The sequence below is a fragment of the Phaethon lepturus genome, unplaced genomic scaffold (assembly GCF_000687285.1).
Source record: "Phaethon lepturus isolate BGI_N335 unplaced genomic scaffold, ASM68728v1 scaffold11139, whole genome shotgun sequence".
Taxonomy (NCBI): Eukaryota; Metazoa; Chordata; class Aves; order Phaethontiformes; family Phaethontidae; genus Phaethon; species Phaethon lepturus.
The window spans coordinates 25198-44121 of NW_010561229.1; the positions used below are offsets into that span (position 1 = coordinate 25198).

Here is an 18924-nt window from a genome sequence, read left to right on the forward strand (position 1 = left end):
TTAAAGTGCTGATTAAGGGCTTTTCATACACAAAGATGTAAGCTGTCACTGTGTGCTATTTGTATGCCATTCTGTAATTATAGTGGAAGTCTATGCAGTGGCTTGTTTATGGGAAAACATGTTATTTCAGTGACATAGCAGTGTCCATTACTATAAAAAAAATCAAGAACAAGACTAGAAGACATTAGTAATTAAACCAAATGTCAGCTAGGATGATTCGTCCAATTTTCATAAAGCTATTCATATTTTGTAGCACTGAAACACAGCGTATTGTGAAGCTGCTATTTCTTTTTGTTTTATTCTGTGTACAAGTAATTTAGCAATTTTTGTTAGTAACTTTTGAAAGTTACTCATCTATTCATATGGACCATAAAAGCTGCACCAGCGTGCCCAAATACCTTCCTTATGGTTTTTATTTAAGTAAGAAATGTAGATTCAGTGATGAGTATTTCAAAATTACCTTCATTATGTGTAAATAGAAGGGCCTCATTTTCAGATGTAAGGTTTTACAAAATTACCTTCTTTAATTACAAGTTGTCTATGAATTTGCTAAACCTCTTCCAATGTACAAGAGAAATACTGTCTTTGTTCTATTGTTTTTCTGATGGCATAAAGAAGATACTAAAACCAGGAGTGTTAAGACCACTTTCATACCTCAATTGTGCTGCCTGCACTAGAAAAATTCTACCTTTTCTCAGCATCAGAAAGATATTTGAGATGTATTATTAAGCTTGAGGTCTTCATCTTATGAAGCAGCAGAAAGTTTTCCTTGCTTTCTTGCGTGTATTCATCCACCATGTTGTTAGAAGAAAGCCATCCTACCAAAATGTGATAAGGGATTTACATTCCACAAACACTGAGTTTTTTTTGCCTGAGAGATTATTTTTTTCTGAAACAGAGGATTCAGAAAGGCCTTATTCTCCCCACGAACCAGAAGAGGAAACCAATGAGATTGAACGGCAGCGATCCAAAGCCCAGGATGCAATGGCGCAAAGCCGGCCGAGAACTCATTCACCTTCAGGCTCCACAGGCAGTGATGACAGTGAGAAAAATGAAGTAATAAGCACACAGCAAATGTGTAAGGAATTTACCTGATTTGCAAGTGGTCAACAATTTGAATTATATAGTACCAAATTCATTGCAGTGAAATTGCTTTTTGCTTGTTTTAGCTCAGATTGTTTCATGTGAAGTAAGACTAAGAGATCAGTGCAAAGGAACAACTTGCAATAGGTATGGTAACTTTTACAGTTGTCATTCTGCGATTATTATAAAAGGCTATATTTGTATGTGAGCTGGAATATTTTCCCTTTTTGTAATCCCAGGATTTAAGACCAAGTTGTATTTTATTTTCTTAGGTATGAATGTCCTGCTGGCTGTTTGGATAGCAAAGCCAAAGTTATTGGAAGTGTACATTATGAAATGGTAAACATTTTAAAATTAGATTCTGTATCAGTGGATTGTTTAATGAAATGTCTTTTCTGTTGGAATACTAGTTAAAATAATATTAAGAATAGATTTTGAAGGAATCCATATTCACTAAAAATAAAAGCCTACACCAAATGTTTACAATAGCATCAGACAATGCAGTTTGCATCTGCTATTCCGTATATACTGTTCGAATGTACCTCGTACTTCTTAAACATGCACAGAAGTAGAATTTTTGTGTCTGCATGTTTGGGTATAAATATGTGAAGGTGCGACTTAAGGAGAAATACACCAATTTGTGAGTACACTCATATAAGTAAGGCAGGCCTACCTGTGTAAGCTTAATGCTGGCTGAAAATATATAATTTACTCTGTAGAAGTAGAAAAATTATATAGGTAATAACAGCTACTGTGAACAAGTATACTGTGAGTATAGTTCACCTCTGAGTAAGGCAAAGTGGTGTTTTCTTCATTTGAAATAATACCTACGTAGACCACATCAAACTTAATAGACTATCTACCAAGTTTTTAATGACACATGGTAATTAAAACCATATTTTTTCACAAATAAATTACAATGTGAAATAGTGGCTTTGTCTGACATGGAACTACTTTTCTTGCTCTGTTTTTCAGCAATCCAGCATTTGTAAAGCTGCCATACATTATGGCATCCTAGATAATGAAGGTGGTTGGGTTGATGTCACTAGGCAAGGAAGGAAAAATTACTTTATCAAGTCTTACAGAAATGGCATTCAGTCAATTGGGTAAGTTTTCTTAAAATGTATGGAAAGTTTTTCACCTTTTTCTTTTTATTTCATGCAAAATATATGACTAATAACATTTTGTTCATACTTTTTTCATAAAGAATATGAAAATGCTATAAATAAGCGTATGGATATACAGGTAGTGTATCCATTCTGAAACTTTAGCCAGTGTCTAATGGTGCACTGAAAATTGATGCAATGAGGATGCGAAAGAAGGTGAAATAATTTGCAAAATCAGTTGGGCAGTAAGTTAATATTTGTGGTTAAATAATCTAAATATTTGTGGTATTCAGTTAATTAATTTGTAAGTGTATATATTTATTGTAGAAAACTAGTACATACTGGCACTGAACTAGATTGTTTTACATGTTTTGGACAAAGCTGGTAATATTTCCAGGGTTGGCCCATGGACACAGTAATCTATGACAGCTAAGGCGGCAATAGTATTTTGTGTTTGGAATTCACCCTCTTGTACTGTGCATATGAGCAATATGACCCAAGTAGAAAATATACCTCTTCCTGTATGTTTGATAGTTTCATCACAATTCCACAATTTACATATGATATTTTGTGCCAATATTTTTCAAAATTTCTGCATTTGCCAGTGATGGAATAATATCGCATACTGTGGAAGCGTCATTTGGAGAGACACTATGAACAGTGGTTCAGGTGCTTGCCCTAAAACTGTTATGTGCAAATAGGTCCAAGTACTTGTTGACATGCTAAAAGGAAAACCAGAGAAACAGAGTGTGAAAGTGGAGAATACTTTGTTGTTTCCATATGTAATTATGCAATCATAGGACATCGATATTAGTATCGATATCTTGAATCTAAGATATTAATAGTATTTGCAGATTACACTTCAGTGTATCTAAGGGTATTCTGCAGAGATGTACTTTGCTATCATCATTTCTGTCTCTAGTTAGTATATGTGTAATTGTAGTATGTGTGTAACAATTAATGTACAAGTAATGTCAATCTGAAAGAAAACAGAATTTTGCCGAGTGACATTTGGCTCAGGTGTGAACCCGAGGGTAAGGAGATAGGTAATCCTTAGAGGCTGTTCTCACTCTGTGCTGTGCAAATGAATGTCACATGCTATGACACCTTCCATAATTTCTCTTTTCAAGAGATTTACCTAGTCCTGGAAAAAAAGAAGGATCAGGTAGACTAAATTCATTGGCCTACTGGCTACTTGGGTAGCACTTAAGGTGTTGATATCAGTCGATTTCTTTGGGTGATCTGATGATTTGACTGTGGTTAAGTTAACCCCCTTAAAATGAAGAGACATGCAGACAAACATCTCTTTTTTAAATGCTTTGAGACAAAAGAGAGAAGTAAATCTTGATTATATCAATACTAACAATACTAACATATTATGATCCAGCTTTCTTACAAATGTAGGAGTAGTTAAACTGTATAAAATCTTCAAACTAGATGGAATTATTTCCCATCACTTGAAAACTGTTTCTATGCCATCTGAGACAAAACTGTATGAGTGTTCAGTCTACAGAGTGTGTTTAGTACTTATCCTCTGAGAATCAGAACACAGAGCGTGGTAGTAACACTTGGTTTTGTTTGCTGTGGGCATGGATATTCATATCATTGCTGAAAAGTAATGGTGGTTTTGGTTTTGTGATTCGAATGTTGTAAAGAAAAATTAGATGCCTTACAGATGAAACACCATTAAAGATCTATACTTTCCTATCTACAAGTATACTTCAGGAAACACCTGCCTCTATGTGTGCACACAGATGACATAATTCTTCATTAATGTCCTATAGTATTTAGGTCATCACCTTTTAGAGTAAACTTACAAAATACTGTGATCAGCCATCAGCTTCATAAGTCAGTCTATAAATCAAAGTCTTTGTGATAAATAAAGATGGTTTACCAAAGTTTCAACCTCCAAAAGGCCCATCAATAAGGCCAGGGATACCCTGCAGCTGCCTGACTCTCACCAGTGTCACCAGATGGATTCTTGCATACAGTACATATTTGTTCAATGAATAGACAAAATGAAGTGGATCTCGCCTCTAGAGCATATTCCAAAACAGAAAGGCAGAAAAGGGAATGTCAGCGCAATATACAGCAAATTTCCTAAGCTTCAGCTCCATATTTATAATCAGGATTGCTAATACAGATGCTTTTTCTACTCTTGCATTTTCGTAGCATAGAATACCATTTCTAACAATATCTCAGCAAGCTAATCTACAATAGAATACAGTGAATTATTCCCACATCAGTGTTTGACAATGCTAGGGCAACGGAAGTATGAGCTAAGTCTGTGAAAGCAAATTGGAATCCAATAAATGAGCAAATGTGAAATTCATGGGCCATACAACTAAATAAACCAATGCAGGCAAACAGTTTCTGAATACAAATTGCAGTGCTATGGAGCACACAGGAATTATTTGCTCCAAAGGTGAATAAGGAATAATTCCCTGGTGTTTTTTTTTTAAATAATAAATAACTTTATGGGTGCCAAAAAGCATCAGCTTCTTTGTTACAGATGAAAAATATTAGAGGCAGAGGCATAGCCAATGAGTTACAAGAGTAGAAGGGGAGTAAAATGAGAGATAAAGAGTAGTAAAATAGAAGTGTTTATCAATTGTAATGTAACAACAGAATGTATATAACTGACTTTATGTAACAACAGGAAACAGATACATCTGATTACCATATAATTACTGAGAAAAACAGACTGTTACATGCTATACTGGGTTTATAGTGATACTGGTAATAATTTAACGTAGACAGAAGATCCAAAAGTAAAATTTAATGAAATTTTTCAAAAAGGCTGCCAGGAGAACTCTTTTCAGTGTTGGAGCTCTTTGTAAGAATGAACCTTTCGGGGGGAAGCGAATGATCTCTTCTGGTAGATGGATGCTTCTGAGCAATTCTCAAACACAGATTTTGGTTCCTACATTTTAAGGGACAAATAGATTGCATAATTTGTTCCTCTTAGTAAGTTAAATTACTGAAAGAGTTTAACATGCATTCCTGGTTTTCAAACAGATTTACTGGGAGTAAAAAGTAAACTTATTGTAATAAATAGATTAACAACTGTGGGGAAGGGATGCTGTGAGTAAAAATTGGCTGTGGAAAATGTCTTGAGTTTTTTTTCTAGATTCTCTAATAACAATTGTCCTAGCTGGAAGGAATCATTGAGAGGTGTTATTTAATAACTATTTGTATTATTTCTTTTTCAGAAAATATCAGTCTGCTAACTCCTTCACTGTCTCTAAAGTAACAGGTTAGCATTTTTTCCTTATAAACTCAGTACCACTTTGAGTTGTTTTTTCTAAATATCACACATTTATTCATTCCTGTTTTACTTTCTTCAGTTCAAGCTATCACCTGCGAAACAACAGTGGAACAATTGTGCCCATTTCAAAAACCAGCCTCACACTGCCCAAGGTAAAATTCTTTGAGTCTTATTAATTCAAAGTGCTGCCATATTTTCTGTCCGTTATTAATTGTCTATAGTTGTCATTGATAAAAGTGACCACAGTAGCTGTAAAAATGAAGCCAGAAATGTTTTACCGGTATTATAGTGTTTGGTGTAAGGTAGGTAAAGATGATCTGCAGTCTTTTTCATTAGGAGAATCTCACTTTCTTCGGTCCGTAAAGATTTTTCTTTGGTCCCTTGGCAAATCTTGGTGAAACCATTGTTGGTTAGACCAAAGATTGCAAAGTAAAATGCATTTTACTTTTTCATTGTCCACTATTAAATCTATGCACCTTGGGAAAAATACACTTTATTTCAGTTTATTTGCCTGTAAAACAGATACAATAAAAGGTTATGATACAGTTATTTATCATAGAAGTTATCAAGTTGTTTGGGAATTTTGGAAGAGAGAGTAAGCAAATACATTTGCAAAAAAATTGAAATGTGTACTGTTAAGGTAAGGTATGTTCTGCAGGTCAGTTAACAGCTTTATTTTAACTCTTCGAAAGGAGCCTGTGCCACAATATTTTGAGGAAGGAAATTGGTAACAGTTCTTAAAACCATGTATGAATCAAAGGTAAATACACTGTAGCATGATTTACCGCAAGCTAAGCTGGAGATATCCACAGGATTACTTTCATAGCAATCCTACAGCCAATACAGGAAGCAAGTACAAAGCCAGAACTGCTAGGAAAACATCCCTTCATGTAGCATTTGGGTCCATGGACTTGTTTGGTATTTGGCTATGACTCCTGGCTTTCTAGCTGGAAGATGTGGAGAAGTAAGCGGAGTGGAATGCAGGAACGGATGGGTACAATGTCATACTTATATTTTTTTCCTTTTTACTTTGTTATTAAAAAGTAAAACTAGCTTCATTAAGAGAAAAATAAGGTCTGTCTTTAAGAAAATTTAAAAATAAAAATAAGATTAAAAATGACTGATTAATCTTGATGCATCAGTTTAAGGAATTTCACAACATTTATTCATTCAAGACTCTGTGTATGCTCTTAACTTAATTCTGAAAATGTAGTCTCAGGAGTTACAAGTAGTAATCAGCTGTGGCATTGATTGCACAACCATAAATCAGTGGATCTTCAAAAGGCCTCTTTGGCATCTTAGCTGCTTCAGACAAAAATCTCTTTCCTAGCTGCATCAGCCTGTTTTAATTACTCATTTGGTAAGACTGTAATATGCCCAAGTGGTGTGACATGCCAAATCTCGATTAGAGCATGGATAGCATCCCAGAGAAGAACGCTTGCCCAGGGCTGCCCCGTGTAGGGTGGTTCCAAAGCCATTAGAGCATGACCCATTTTTTAAATGAAACAGCTCAGAGTAGACCTGGAGCTGACTGGCACTTCTTCCTTGTAGCATATCGCAATTGCCAAACAAGATGCTTGACACCTTCTATACTGCTGTTAGCTTCCCACGTGGCTTCCCTGTGCATCTTGGAGCTATAGCAGGCATGAATCACAGAGAGAATTTTGTGCAAAGGTTAACAAAATGCCATTTCATGAAGACAGTCTTTGTTTCAGTAGCTTTCTGATCTGCTAGAATCAGCTAGGAATGTCATTACCTTCCAAAGTTTTTCATTTTAGCCACAGGTGCCAAGTTCTCACCCTCATTATAACTTGCTAAATTGGCTTGCATCACCAGGTCACCAGCATCATAGCAGATCCGTATTCAGATGTGCCTCTCCTGTGAAGGTATTCAACTATGCAGTTTGTATAGGATGCTGTAGAAACATAATAATATGAGTGAACAGTCTCTCTTCTCACTGGCTTTTCTACTGGACTCACATATGTTGAACAAGAACACCATCTTCTTTTCCAGAGGGAAGAAGACTAGACCTGTTGAATTATGTTTTCAAGCACTTTATTATGAACCACAACTTACATCAGCAACACTTTCATGCGTATTGTCAAAGCCTCAAAAACTGACAGCTTTTTGTATCAGTATGGACCCATATGTATGCATCATCACATTGATTTATACTCAATAATGCTGATGCTGAATACAATATAGTAATACTCTGATATCATTCTTCCTAATTGTATGTGGTTTATTTTTGATATTTCAGGGTGTATTGTCCTCACAACTGTATGCAGGCAAATCCACACTATGCTCGCGTAATTGGAACACGAATTTATTCTGATGTAAGTATAGTGATTTACATTGCATTATACAATGAAGTATAAAATCCTATGAAAAGCTACAATGTAAGGATAATAAGATATAATACAGATATCTGTATCAATACAGATATTGATTTTTCCTCCGTGTGCTGATTTTTACACAGTCTTTTCAAAAGTTCTTTTTCAGATGCGCCCATTTAAGTTAGTAGTACTCAGCTGCTGAAGATAAAGAAAGTTATGTGAAAACTCAGTGTAGACCTCAGTAGACTCTGGACTTATATTTCAGTTTTTTATCAAAATTCCCACTGATTTGTTCAGTATTGGCATTCAGTGTTTATTCATTTAAACTCTTGCTCTTTAGATCCTGATGCAATCATAACTTCTGTCAGATTAAATTAACCAAAAAAAATTATTCTGAAAATAAATACCCACAGTCTCATTATTTTGTATATTTCTTACCTATGTAGATCGCTAAATGTTTGCAGCAGGATTTTGTTATGTTTGTGTAAAGTATCTCACATTGTCATGTTATTTTAACAGACTAATATTGCATTTTTTGTTGTTTGGTTTCCTAGTCAACTTTTGTTTTCTGTCTTTTCTACCTCATGTTTAGTTCTGAAGTGGGTAGAAAGAATGAAAAGAAAATTCTTTTTCATGCCTCTCCTTTGTCATCTCTCTATGGAGAAGCCAGGATGTAGCAGAGCGAGCAACTGTATGTTTTAACTGTCTTTTAGCTGTCATAAGAAATAATTTGGCAACTAGCTGGGTCAGATTATGATTTTCAGTGCTTTCCAGTGCTTTGAAATGTATGAAAATAATATGCAAATATTTATTCATAATTATTTTGAAACTAACTAACGTCTGTTAGATTACCTGAGTAACTTGGATCCCTGTCCTGAAAACACTCTTGTCTGTACGTAGCGTGACATGCGTGAGTACTCCCAGTTCAGGAAGTAAATTGATTTCTGCATGTGGAACTTGGCCTATGTGTATAAGAGGAGCAGTGAAAATACATTCAGTGAAAGTCCATTTTGTGGAAGATGATTTTCTTTCAGTCCTGTGGTTGCAATCAAAGGTTACAGCCCAAGTTTCCCAGTGAGTTAGAAAAGACCTTGTTGGAGGAGAAACAGGATCCATTTCTGTTTAACTTACACAGGGGAACAACTCAGAATATCTATGTGCTTTGGCTGGAGAAGTAAGTCCCAGATGACTTTAATTGGAATTATAGTTATGCTTGAAAATTATTTTAGATGTACTATCTCATTATTCATCTCCATTGTATAGAAATGTGTGCAGCCATACTGCTTTTAGGAAAAATGGACATAAATACAGGTAAGAAACCAGGGATGGGCGTCTTCTTATCAACTTCAGATGCTGGCAGGGTAGATATCTACACTGAAGGTGCTATTCTAGGTTAAGTTTATAGTAGTTTGTACTACATAGAGTATAGTGGTAAAGGAGATAAATAGGCATCTGCAGAGCAGAATTCAATTGGCCTTTTCAGAATGTCTACTGCAGTATGAGATGACCTGCCTGATAGAGATGTCTATTCCTCTCCATTTCTTACAGAAGGGTCCTAAGGAACTTAGACGAATTTGTTTTACCTATATTTGTACAGATGTTCCCATCGATGGTATCAGTGTTATGCAGTTTGCTACAATGTTGCTTTGTTGCTAACATTTAAATTATTTTAAAACTAAGATGCTTTTTATTGAAAATTTTACTAAATAATTGGGTATTTTGTATACTACTGAACTAGTTTCAGATGAAATATTTATAGAGAATAATCTATTTAATAAGTGTGTCCTCTTTTGCAGTTTTTCATGTATTCACAGACAGATTTGTTCATAGATACGGAGAATTCATTTCCCACTTGTCATAGCAAATGTATTTGAAATTGCAGTCCATGACCTACTTGGTTGATTCCACAAAACAGATGGGGCTTTTGTGATGTTCCTGCAAATTCTTTTATTTCAAAAGTGCGTATATATGTATGTGGATGCACATGACTGTTTATTTGCACTACAGCTTAGGCCACTTGCATTCAGTAAATGACAAAGATTTTGCAGAGATATTAAGAAAAAAAAGCAAGCAACATAATAGATGTCACTACTGCAAAAAGATACGTTTATAAAACCATTTTTGTAGTATTAATGAAAATCTAGTTAAAATTTTCCTTTTCTGGCTTTGGTCTGATTAGACATTCATTCTTAAACTCATTTCATATTTTACAGTGACTTCTTTTCCTCCCTGCTCCTGACAAAGGTGGTTCCCTGGTTTATCAGTAGTGGCCCACAGAATTTTTACCCTTTTTTCCTCCCATTGTTTTTTTTGCTTTGACATTGCAATGACTGTCCCTAACTTTATTGAAACAAACCCCCCATTATTTCATACTGCATTTTTCCAGTCTGCTAGCTATTACCTCTTTGTGGCAGATAAATTACAGCCATGTTTCATATAGCCAACTTCTACAAACTAATGTGTGTGGGGAGTTTTCACATAATACCCATCTTCTGTGCTCTTTACTTTCTATTTTGATGTCCTTTTGTTTTACTTGTCTTGAGGTAGATTGCAAGCTCTTTAAAACAAAAATATCTCTTATTCTCAGTTTATGGTACAATTAGTTTCTTTTCTGAATAGAACTATTACGGTATGAATAAGAACTGCAATATGTGTCGTTCTCGGCAGACAGAAGTACAAATTACTCATTCTTCATACAGCCCAAACACATCGCCACGTTTGTGCTTTGTGTCCCTGTTGACCCCACTGCTAAGAGTTTCCACATAGCAATGCTTTGTCTTGATGGGAGACCAGGAAAAAAAAAAAATGTTTCCTTCTATCTTGTGCTGAAAAGTTGGTTCCACCTTTCAACTTTGGTTAATCCATTTTGAGTCTTATGTCTGGAATTTCATAATCGTGTCATGTTGACAAGCATTTTAACAGTATATTTTTAAAGCACTTTTAAATATGACCTCATTTGTGAAATAAAATAAAAACCTTCCCAAGAACTGAATCACGTCAGGCCCATTGTGATTGTCTGAGCTCTCTTGGAGATGATCTTGCAGCACCTGCCTATACAGAGATTGTACTTTGTTGTTGCTGTTAGTCCCTGGATTATCAAGGTACTAAAATAACAAACATTTTCACAGAGAAAAGGAGAGGCTACAACAGTTCACTTGAAAATTCTTTCACTCGCAGATCTTTTTGATAAAATTTTATTTTAATGGACACACCTTAGATGTGTATATGGTAGAAGTTCTTAACCACATTCCAGTTGCCTTATAAGAATTTCTAAAGAGATTAAGGTTTATATTTATCCTGCTGTTTTCACAGAAGGCAACATTTTTCCAAAGAGAATCTCTTACTTTACTTTACATTATGGGTGTTGATTGAGCAAGTCTAAAAAAAAAATGAGCCTCCTTTTGGGGATTAAAGATCAACAGAGGTCTTTTATCTAAAGAATTTGATGGAGTTGTATATTTTCGTACTGTCTGAGGACTTTGGACATATTAATTTTTGTGTTAGTAACCGTATATGGAAATACTTCCCTAATACTTGTGCAAAAGTATCCATAATTCTCTGCTGTGGTAAAATATAAACAATATGATGTAAAAGAGCTACTAAATAGTTCTATAGTCCTGTGATGGTGAGGGAGAGACGCTTGTGGTTAAAATGCCTTTGCAGTGTACTGCTATATGTGGTAGATATTTGGTATTTTGCTGAGTAGCTGAAGAAGGAAAATAAACAACTTGCTATTCAGATTCTATGATCTGTTAAATACCAATGAATTTCAGAGGGTTCACAACACACCAATAAAGCAGGGTCATATAATGCTGTATGAAATGTTTATGTAAACATAAAAATACTGCCTTATATATCCTTTGGAGTGAGTTCATCAAAATTAAAGAAACAAACTCAAGTATCTGATGAAGACTTCACGAAAGTGGCATAAGGCTGCTAATGTAAAATACCAATAATATGCTGAAATTTGTGGTAGACCTAAGTGTGAAATCCTGTTCTGCTTAACTTTACAGGCGGTTTGCCTTAACAGTTCAAGGAAGTATGATCAGGATGACATAATATTACTAAGTATAGGAAATATTATGGCATCAGTACTGGAATCTGATTCCATTTAGATGAAGATTGCCAAGCCCATGAGAAGTTCCTCAAAGCTCAAAGCAAGTGATACTTTCTCAAAAAAATTATATTCTGTACAGATTGATAAAACTATATGCATTTATTAATCTCTATTCTTATAACCTAGTTCATAATTATGAATTTATACTAATTTAATTGTTCATATATTCAAAAAGTATGGACATTTGTTCTCCAATCGCATCTGTAAAGCAGCATCAGAATATCAGTTTATTTTTCATTTGAAAATAGCCTGAGTTGGTGTCATCAAAACCCCATTCTTCTGACCTCTCCTTTTTCACATATCCAATATAAGCGTCTTGCCTTTAGCTTTAAAATGTTGTGCATTAGCCTAGCCATACTTCATTGATCCAGTAACCAACTGTGGTACCAACATAACAAATGACCCCATCCTTTATGGAAATAGTTTCTAACAAGTAGTCAGCCTCTTCTGTCAAAATCTCCATCCCTTGACTTTTCCTTTCTTTTTTCACTTGACTAGAAACTTCCAAATAACGTTGGAACAGCCAGTATCTTAGCTACCCTCAAATGTTATGTGAAGGTGTCTACCTATCTAATGGCATACCAAAAATGTAGCCTTTTGGTTACTATTACAGAGGTGACAAACTTTGATCTTTCGTTTCCCCAGTTGTACCTCTAGCTTTATTTAAATATCCAATATGAACTGAAAACAAAGTTGCTACTATATTATAGTATTGGTAATGAAGAGCATTCTTCTAGTTTTTCACTGTAGTTAGTTAGTTGCTTGTAAACCTCATCTTTTGTTTCTTTAGACTGTAATCCTGTACTGCAGAGGCCATTTTTCCCCCTGTATTTTTGAAATTACACATGATCAATCTGATCTTTAGTTACTGCCATAGTATGAGTACATAAAGGATGCTGTGATCCTAAAAATAAGGCAACTACTGGTGTTCAGGATATGACAAAAGTTTTGCAGCCTTGAGAGGAAGATAAAAAATACAGAGGAGTGTAAATGGCATCCCTTCTGGCATGTTCAAAAAACTGCAGCCAGCAGTGTGAAGAGAAAAACTCTAAAGCGTCTTTGCAAAAGATTCTTTGCATAAACAATTTCAAATCTTTACTCCTAGAAATATTCTTACATTAAATGACAAACCATGTAACAGTGAAACTGGCAAGTTCTGTGCTTGGAATGAGAGTAGGAAAATCATTGCCATTTTAAATTCCTGATTTTATATAGCATTGAGATTACAAAATAGCTACAGTAACAGGTATAAATTATTCCAGTTATATCTGGAAGAAATGCAATTGTTGTCTAAATAGTGGTCTGTGTGACCAGCTGTTGATATTTGTATTGGCTACATATTTAAGGTTGGGTGTGGAGAGACCTATTGCAGTGAAGACTTTTTCCACAAAACAACTTGGCTTTAAGTGGAGATTCACTGTAACTGGAACTACACTTTGCTGTGCTGTGTATTGAAGATTGGGACCTACATTCTGGAGTAGCTAAGAATTTTCATTCTTCCGGTGACTAATTTTTAAAAAGCTGAAGGTTTTTACTACAAGTTTAAATCAATTATTTAAATGAACTTTATCAAGATTGTCACTGAGCAAACCTCCTGCAGATAGCAGATATTATTTATGCTACATAGGTTCATGAGAGGAATTAGTGGCCAGAGAATGTAGGTTTCACTCAGATGAATCTGCTGTTAACTTCACAGAGAATGTTCACAGAATCATAGAATCATAGAATACCAGCTTGGAAGGGACCTCAAGGATCATCTGGTCCAACCATTCTTGGCAAAAGCACAGTCTAGACAAGATGGCCCAGCACCCTGTCCAGCCAAATCTTAAAAGTGTCCAACATTGGGGAACCCACCACTTCCCTGTGGAGATTATTCCAATGGCTGATTGTTTTCATTGTGAAGAATTTTCCTCTTGTGTCCAATGGGAATTTCCCCAGGATTAACATGTACCCATTACGTCTCCTCTTTTCCATGTGACTTCTTGTAAAAAGGGAGTCTCCATCTTCTTTGTATACTTTAAATACCGGAATGTGGTGATAAAGGTCTCCCTAAGCCTTCTTTTCTCAAGGCTGAAGAAACCCAGTTCTCTCAGCCTTTCCTCATACGGCAGGCTTCCCAGTCCTTTGATCATCTTTGTGTCCCTTCTCTGAACCCTCTCCAACCTGTCCACATATTTTTTGTATAGTGGGGACCAAAATTGAACACAGTATTCCAGGTGTGGCCTGACAAGCACTGAGTAGAGTGGGATAATGACTTCTTTATATCTCCCGGTGATGCCCTTGTTGATGCAACTCAGCATACTGTTGTCTGTCTTTGCCGCAGCAGCACACTGTTCGCCTATATTGAGTTTGTCATCTACCATGACCCCCAGGTCCCTTTCCACAGAGCTGCTTGCCAGCCAGGTAGATCCTGGCCTGTGCTGCACTCCTGGGTTATGTTTTCCCAGGTGCAAGACCTTACACTTGTCCTTGTTCAACTTCATAAGGTTCTTGCTAGCCCACTCTTCCCACCTATCCAGGTCTTCCTGTAGGGTGGCTTTCTCTTCCAAAGTGTCCACTTCCCCACTCAGTTTCATATCATCGGCAAACTTCATCTGGGTACACTTGATCCCATCATCCAGATCACTTATGAAGATATTAAACAGTGTGGGACCCAATATCAGTTCCTGGGGGACCCCACTTGTGACAGGTTGCCAGTTTGAAAAGGAGCTATTTACCACCACATTCTGTGTGTGGCCTGTCAGCCAGTTCCCCACCCACTGCACAGACTACTTGGCTAGACCATAACACATCAGTTTCTCTAGGAGGAGGCTCTGGTAAACCGTATCAAAAACCTTGGAGAAATCCAGGTCGAAAATGCTTGCCCCACATCAACCAAGCAGGTTACTTTGTCATAGAACGTGATCAGGTTTTTCAAGCACTATTCGCCCTTGGTGAATTCGTTCTGTCTTTCCCTAATCACGTGCTTCATTTGTCTTGTGATAGCACCCCAGGAGGATTTGTTCCATAACTTTCCCAGGAACTGAAGTGATGTGCTTATAATTTCCTGGATCCTCCTTTAAGCCCTTCTTGTAGATGGAGATGACATCAGCCTTCTTTCAGTCTTCTGGGATGTTCCCCATTCTTCATGACTTCTCAAATATTTTGGAGAGTGGCATCACAATGGCATCAGCCAACTCTTAACACCCATGGGTGGATATTGTCAGGGCCCATCGATTTGTAAGATTCAACTTCTTTTAATAGTTCGCATACAAACTCTTTCTTCACTGACGGTGGGTCTGTGTTTGCGTCAACTTGGAATTTTGTTCTCAAGGCCTGGGGCCCAACAATGCTGTGTAATTTTGCTTACATAAAGTCTATGGCATTAGACTCTGATTTAAAATTATTCTTTTGAAGCAATTGGAGAGTCTTCACCTTCTCTATTTCCTCACTCAGATTTGAGGAGCTAAAGCCATTAGTCTGCCATTAATCAACTGTCATAGCTAAGGAATGATTTTAGACTTCTATCTTCTGTTTGATGCTCACTTTATACCCTTAATCTAAGTATCTTCTAGTATTTGTCCATGCTGGGGTAGGAAATGGTGATGATCCCTTTGAATATGGACTATTTCAGTGCTGTTTGAGGTTTTGCTCCTAGAGATGGAATCATTGACGTCTATCCGTCACTTTTGGGGTAGGACTTCCTCCTAGAAACACATGACTGCACTGTGCCTTTGCTGTTCTACGGTTCTCCTGTTTGGCTCTGGCTGGAGATTAAACTGAATCTCCTGGTCTATAATAATTAACTAAGGATTGGGTTTTCCTACCTCTCTGCTGCTGAAGTGAAGGCTGATCTGATCAGGCCTTTCATTTTGAAAGCCTCAAGAATTCAAACATGTTCCTGATCTTTGAACTGAAATAGCCTGAAATAAATGATTTTGGAGTCATGCTGCAGGAGGTCTTTGAAGAGACGGTGTCTGTATTCCTATAAACTGGCCTGATTCCTATGCAACAGATTTAAATACTGTAAGATTAATAAAATTAGTAATGCAATAAATATAATTATTTTATTTTTCCTAGAACTTGGTTTAAATGTCTTTATTAGTTTTCTTCTAAACATTTGTGAAATAAAAGGATGAATGAAAATTAATTTTCTCCTCATTCTTTCGTAGGTATCCAGTATCTGCCGGGCAGCAGTACATGCTGGTGTAGTCCGCAACCAGGGCGGTTATGTTGATGTTATGCCAGTAGACAAAAGAAAGGTGTACGTTGCTTCCTTTCAAAATGGGATATATTCAGAAAGGTACAGAGTCCACTTTACCTTTCACCTCGATAAGACTTTGAAAGTTTTGCATTGTGTCTGTTTGTACCTGGGTCAATGCTAGAAACCAAAGAAATAAGCCAACATAGGTGGTTTACAGAGATTGTAACAGCTGTGGTGACTTTGGAGAAGCTGTGGTACCAGAGCTGCCTGCCGCCTCTAAGCTCATAAATCATTACTCTAAAAAGCTGCTTATGAAGTAAAATAATCCTCTTGTTTACTTTGCTAGTTCTGTTGCAACTAACACAATATTTGATAAGAAAATTGCCCTTGCTTTCTTTTGGATTTTTTGATAATTAACATTAGCGATTTATTCTGTCCAAGTTAGAGCATCTGCAATAGGCGGGTACCAGTAGCTGATATGGGTTCATTGGTTCATGATGAAATGTTCAGTACTGATTTACATGGTGTTGAACCAATGAGCCTGGGTCATAAATAATATTCACAAACATTAAAATACACAATCATTAAAACATATTTTTAATTTCTTTTTTAATGGTTTGACTGTTTTTAATAGTGTTTTTCTGAAAGACATGGAGATGCTGTGAAAGTTTGTTTAGCTGTACTTAGTGTATTCGTGCGTTCTATATTGATATGGTTGCATGTTGCAGGTTAAATTTAATCCCTGAAAGAGTTCTCCAGGTTCTAAAGGAAGAAAGAGAAATTACCTTAAAAAAAAATATTATCCCAGTCTTTCAGTCCTGTAAAGCTAAGAATGACTGTTACCTCTAAAACTATAGACTTTCCAAGAAATTTGTGTGGGAAAAAAATCTCCAAAAGTTTCTGTAGAGTACTTGGAAGTAGGAAAAGATAGAGTATTTTTTTGTTATTTTTAATTGAGGGTGGGGGAATGCCTTGCCTCTTTCCCACAAACCTTTCAACAAACCTGGAAACTTGCAAAATACAGATTTCCTTTGCATAATGGATGACTTAATTTACATAATCTTTGGCCTTTCCCCATTACCATCCAGTTCCTTCAGAAAGAGTGCTTCTTTACTGACACTTTTGCTCTCCATATAAATCTCCTCATTGGGTAGAGATGTAGCCAGGAAAATTGTTGCAAATTTAACGATTATTTGTAGTTTACCATCCTGGTAATTTTGGAAGGTCAGCTGTTTGGAAAGCAGTTCCGTGCAACTTTTCTGGGAAGCAGAAGATGATGGATTGTAATGCTGTTGCAGGCAACCTGTTTCATTGTGCCTTTCCATATGTTCACCTCCATTTCTCTTTCATTCCTCAGACAGATATGCCTCAGACAGGGTTTGCAAAAGATAAAACAATGGGACCATTAAATATGACATGCTAGTTCAGTTTATAAGACAAGAATATTTATTCTAACAAAATTTAATTGCAGTTAGGTATTTTGTTTCATTTCTTTTAAAGCCAGATATTTCTCCATTCAGAAGGCATTTCCCTTGTTTTTGTAACATATTAATTCTCTTTAGAAATACATTCTTCAGCATATAAATAACTAACAAACAAATGATCTCCTAGGTCTGCAAATTCTCTCCAAATTAGTTATTACAAGAGTGAGAATAGGATGCATGCTTCTCTTTTTCCTAAAACCTTTTGTTAATATGTTCCTTCAATAGAGCTTTATTTTTTAAACCAGACTCCCTCATCAGAAAGGATTATTTGAGTATTTTTATGTTATGATTTGTTCCTAATAATCTGCCTGGAAAAAAAAAAAATCTTAAATTTATGTAAGTTTTGTTTGTACATGTTTTTTAAAAAATTCTTAGATATCCAAAGTTATCAGTAGTCACAAGAAGAGTCACAGGATCCTAGAATTGTGTTTAACAATTTCAAAAAGTTGTCACTGGAGTGTTGCAGTCTTAATAATAACATCAGGAATGTTTTTCTGTTTCAGTTTACAGAATCCTCCAGGAAGCAAGGCATTCAGAGTATTTGCTGTTGTTTGAGTCTAGCAAGTAAAATGTAAAACAGGCAAGTGAAACCAGAGCACTTGGAAGAGAATAATAAAGGCCATTTCTTATAATTCATAAAATTTGTATAAAGCTGTAACATTATTGTACAGAAGATGTATACTGCTTTCCACCAAAAAGTTTAAATTACATATATATCTTAATGAAAAAAAATCTGTAAAAGTAAACATGGGAGAAAAATTAATTTGAAAATCTATGATATATAACAATATTTTGAATCCTGTGTTAAATATTGCTATATTTTCTTAGCAGTTACTCCTATACAGTTAATTCAAAGCTCATAAATGTTCTTTGTTTTCTTCATCTTATCGTATGGTGCTTTATATATGCCACTAACAGTAACCTTAAAATTATGCCATAGGGAGGCCTGAGTTTTTATTTCCAATGTACATAAAAGAAGCCATCCAAATAATTCAATATAATAAATCATGCCTTAAAGTAAAATAAAAATACATATAACTTTTTGATGATTTACAGTAGCAATAGCCATGCAAGCGTAAATGAAGAGCTAGACTGTTTTCAATTTCACAGTAAACATAACAAGTATAAATACCTATTTTGAAATGAAATGGAAATTTTAAAATATAGGGAAGTCCTTGGTCATATGAGCATGTTTCCCTCTAAAGAAATATTATTAAGAGACTGGGCCATTCATGTTTATTATTTCTTAAATATGTTAATAAAATGTTTATTGGATGCTGCTAAGCTCTTTAGTTCGAATAACGAATTCATTATGTCCCAGTCCTTCACAGATATTCAGCTAACTTG

At 35.7% G+C, this 18924-nt stretch overlaps 1 protein-coding gene across 1 annotated transcript in view; it reads left to right on the plus strand.

The window, feature by feature from the left end:
* Positions 1-18724, plus strand: part of CRISPLD1 (cysteine-rich secretory protein LCCL domain containing 1) — a 43193-nt gene extending 24469 nt beyond the window's left edge. The window contains exons 6-14 of the mRNA XM_010293936.1: positions 899-1078; positions 1170-1230; positions 1356-1422; positions 2059-2189; positions 5402-5445; positions 5537-5609; positions 7718-7793; positions 16062-16192; positions 18081-18724. Coding sequence (XP_010292238.1) covers positions 899-1078; positions 1170-1230; positions 1356-1422; positions 2059-2189; positions 5402-5445; positions 5537-5609; positions 7718-7793; positions 16062-16192; positions 18081-18132 — 815 coding nt within the window. The 3' untranslated portion in view covers positions 18133-18724. The remainder of the gene's footprint in view (positions 1-898; positions 1079-1169; positions 1231-1355; positions 1423-2058; positions 2190-5401; positions 5446-5536; positions 5610-7717; positions 7794-16061; positions 16193-18080) is intronic.
* Positions 18725-18924: the final 200 nt, after the last annotated feature.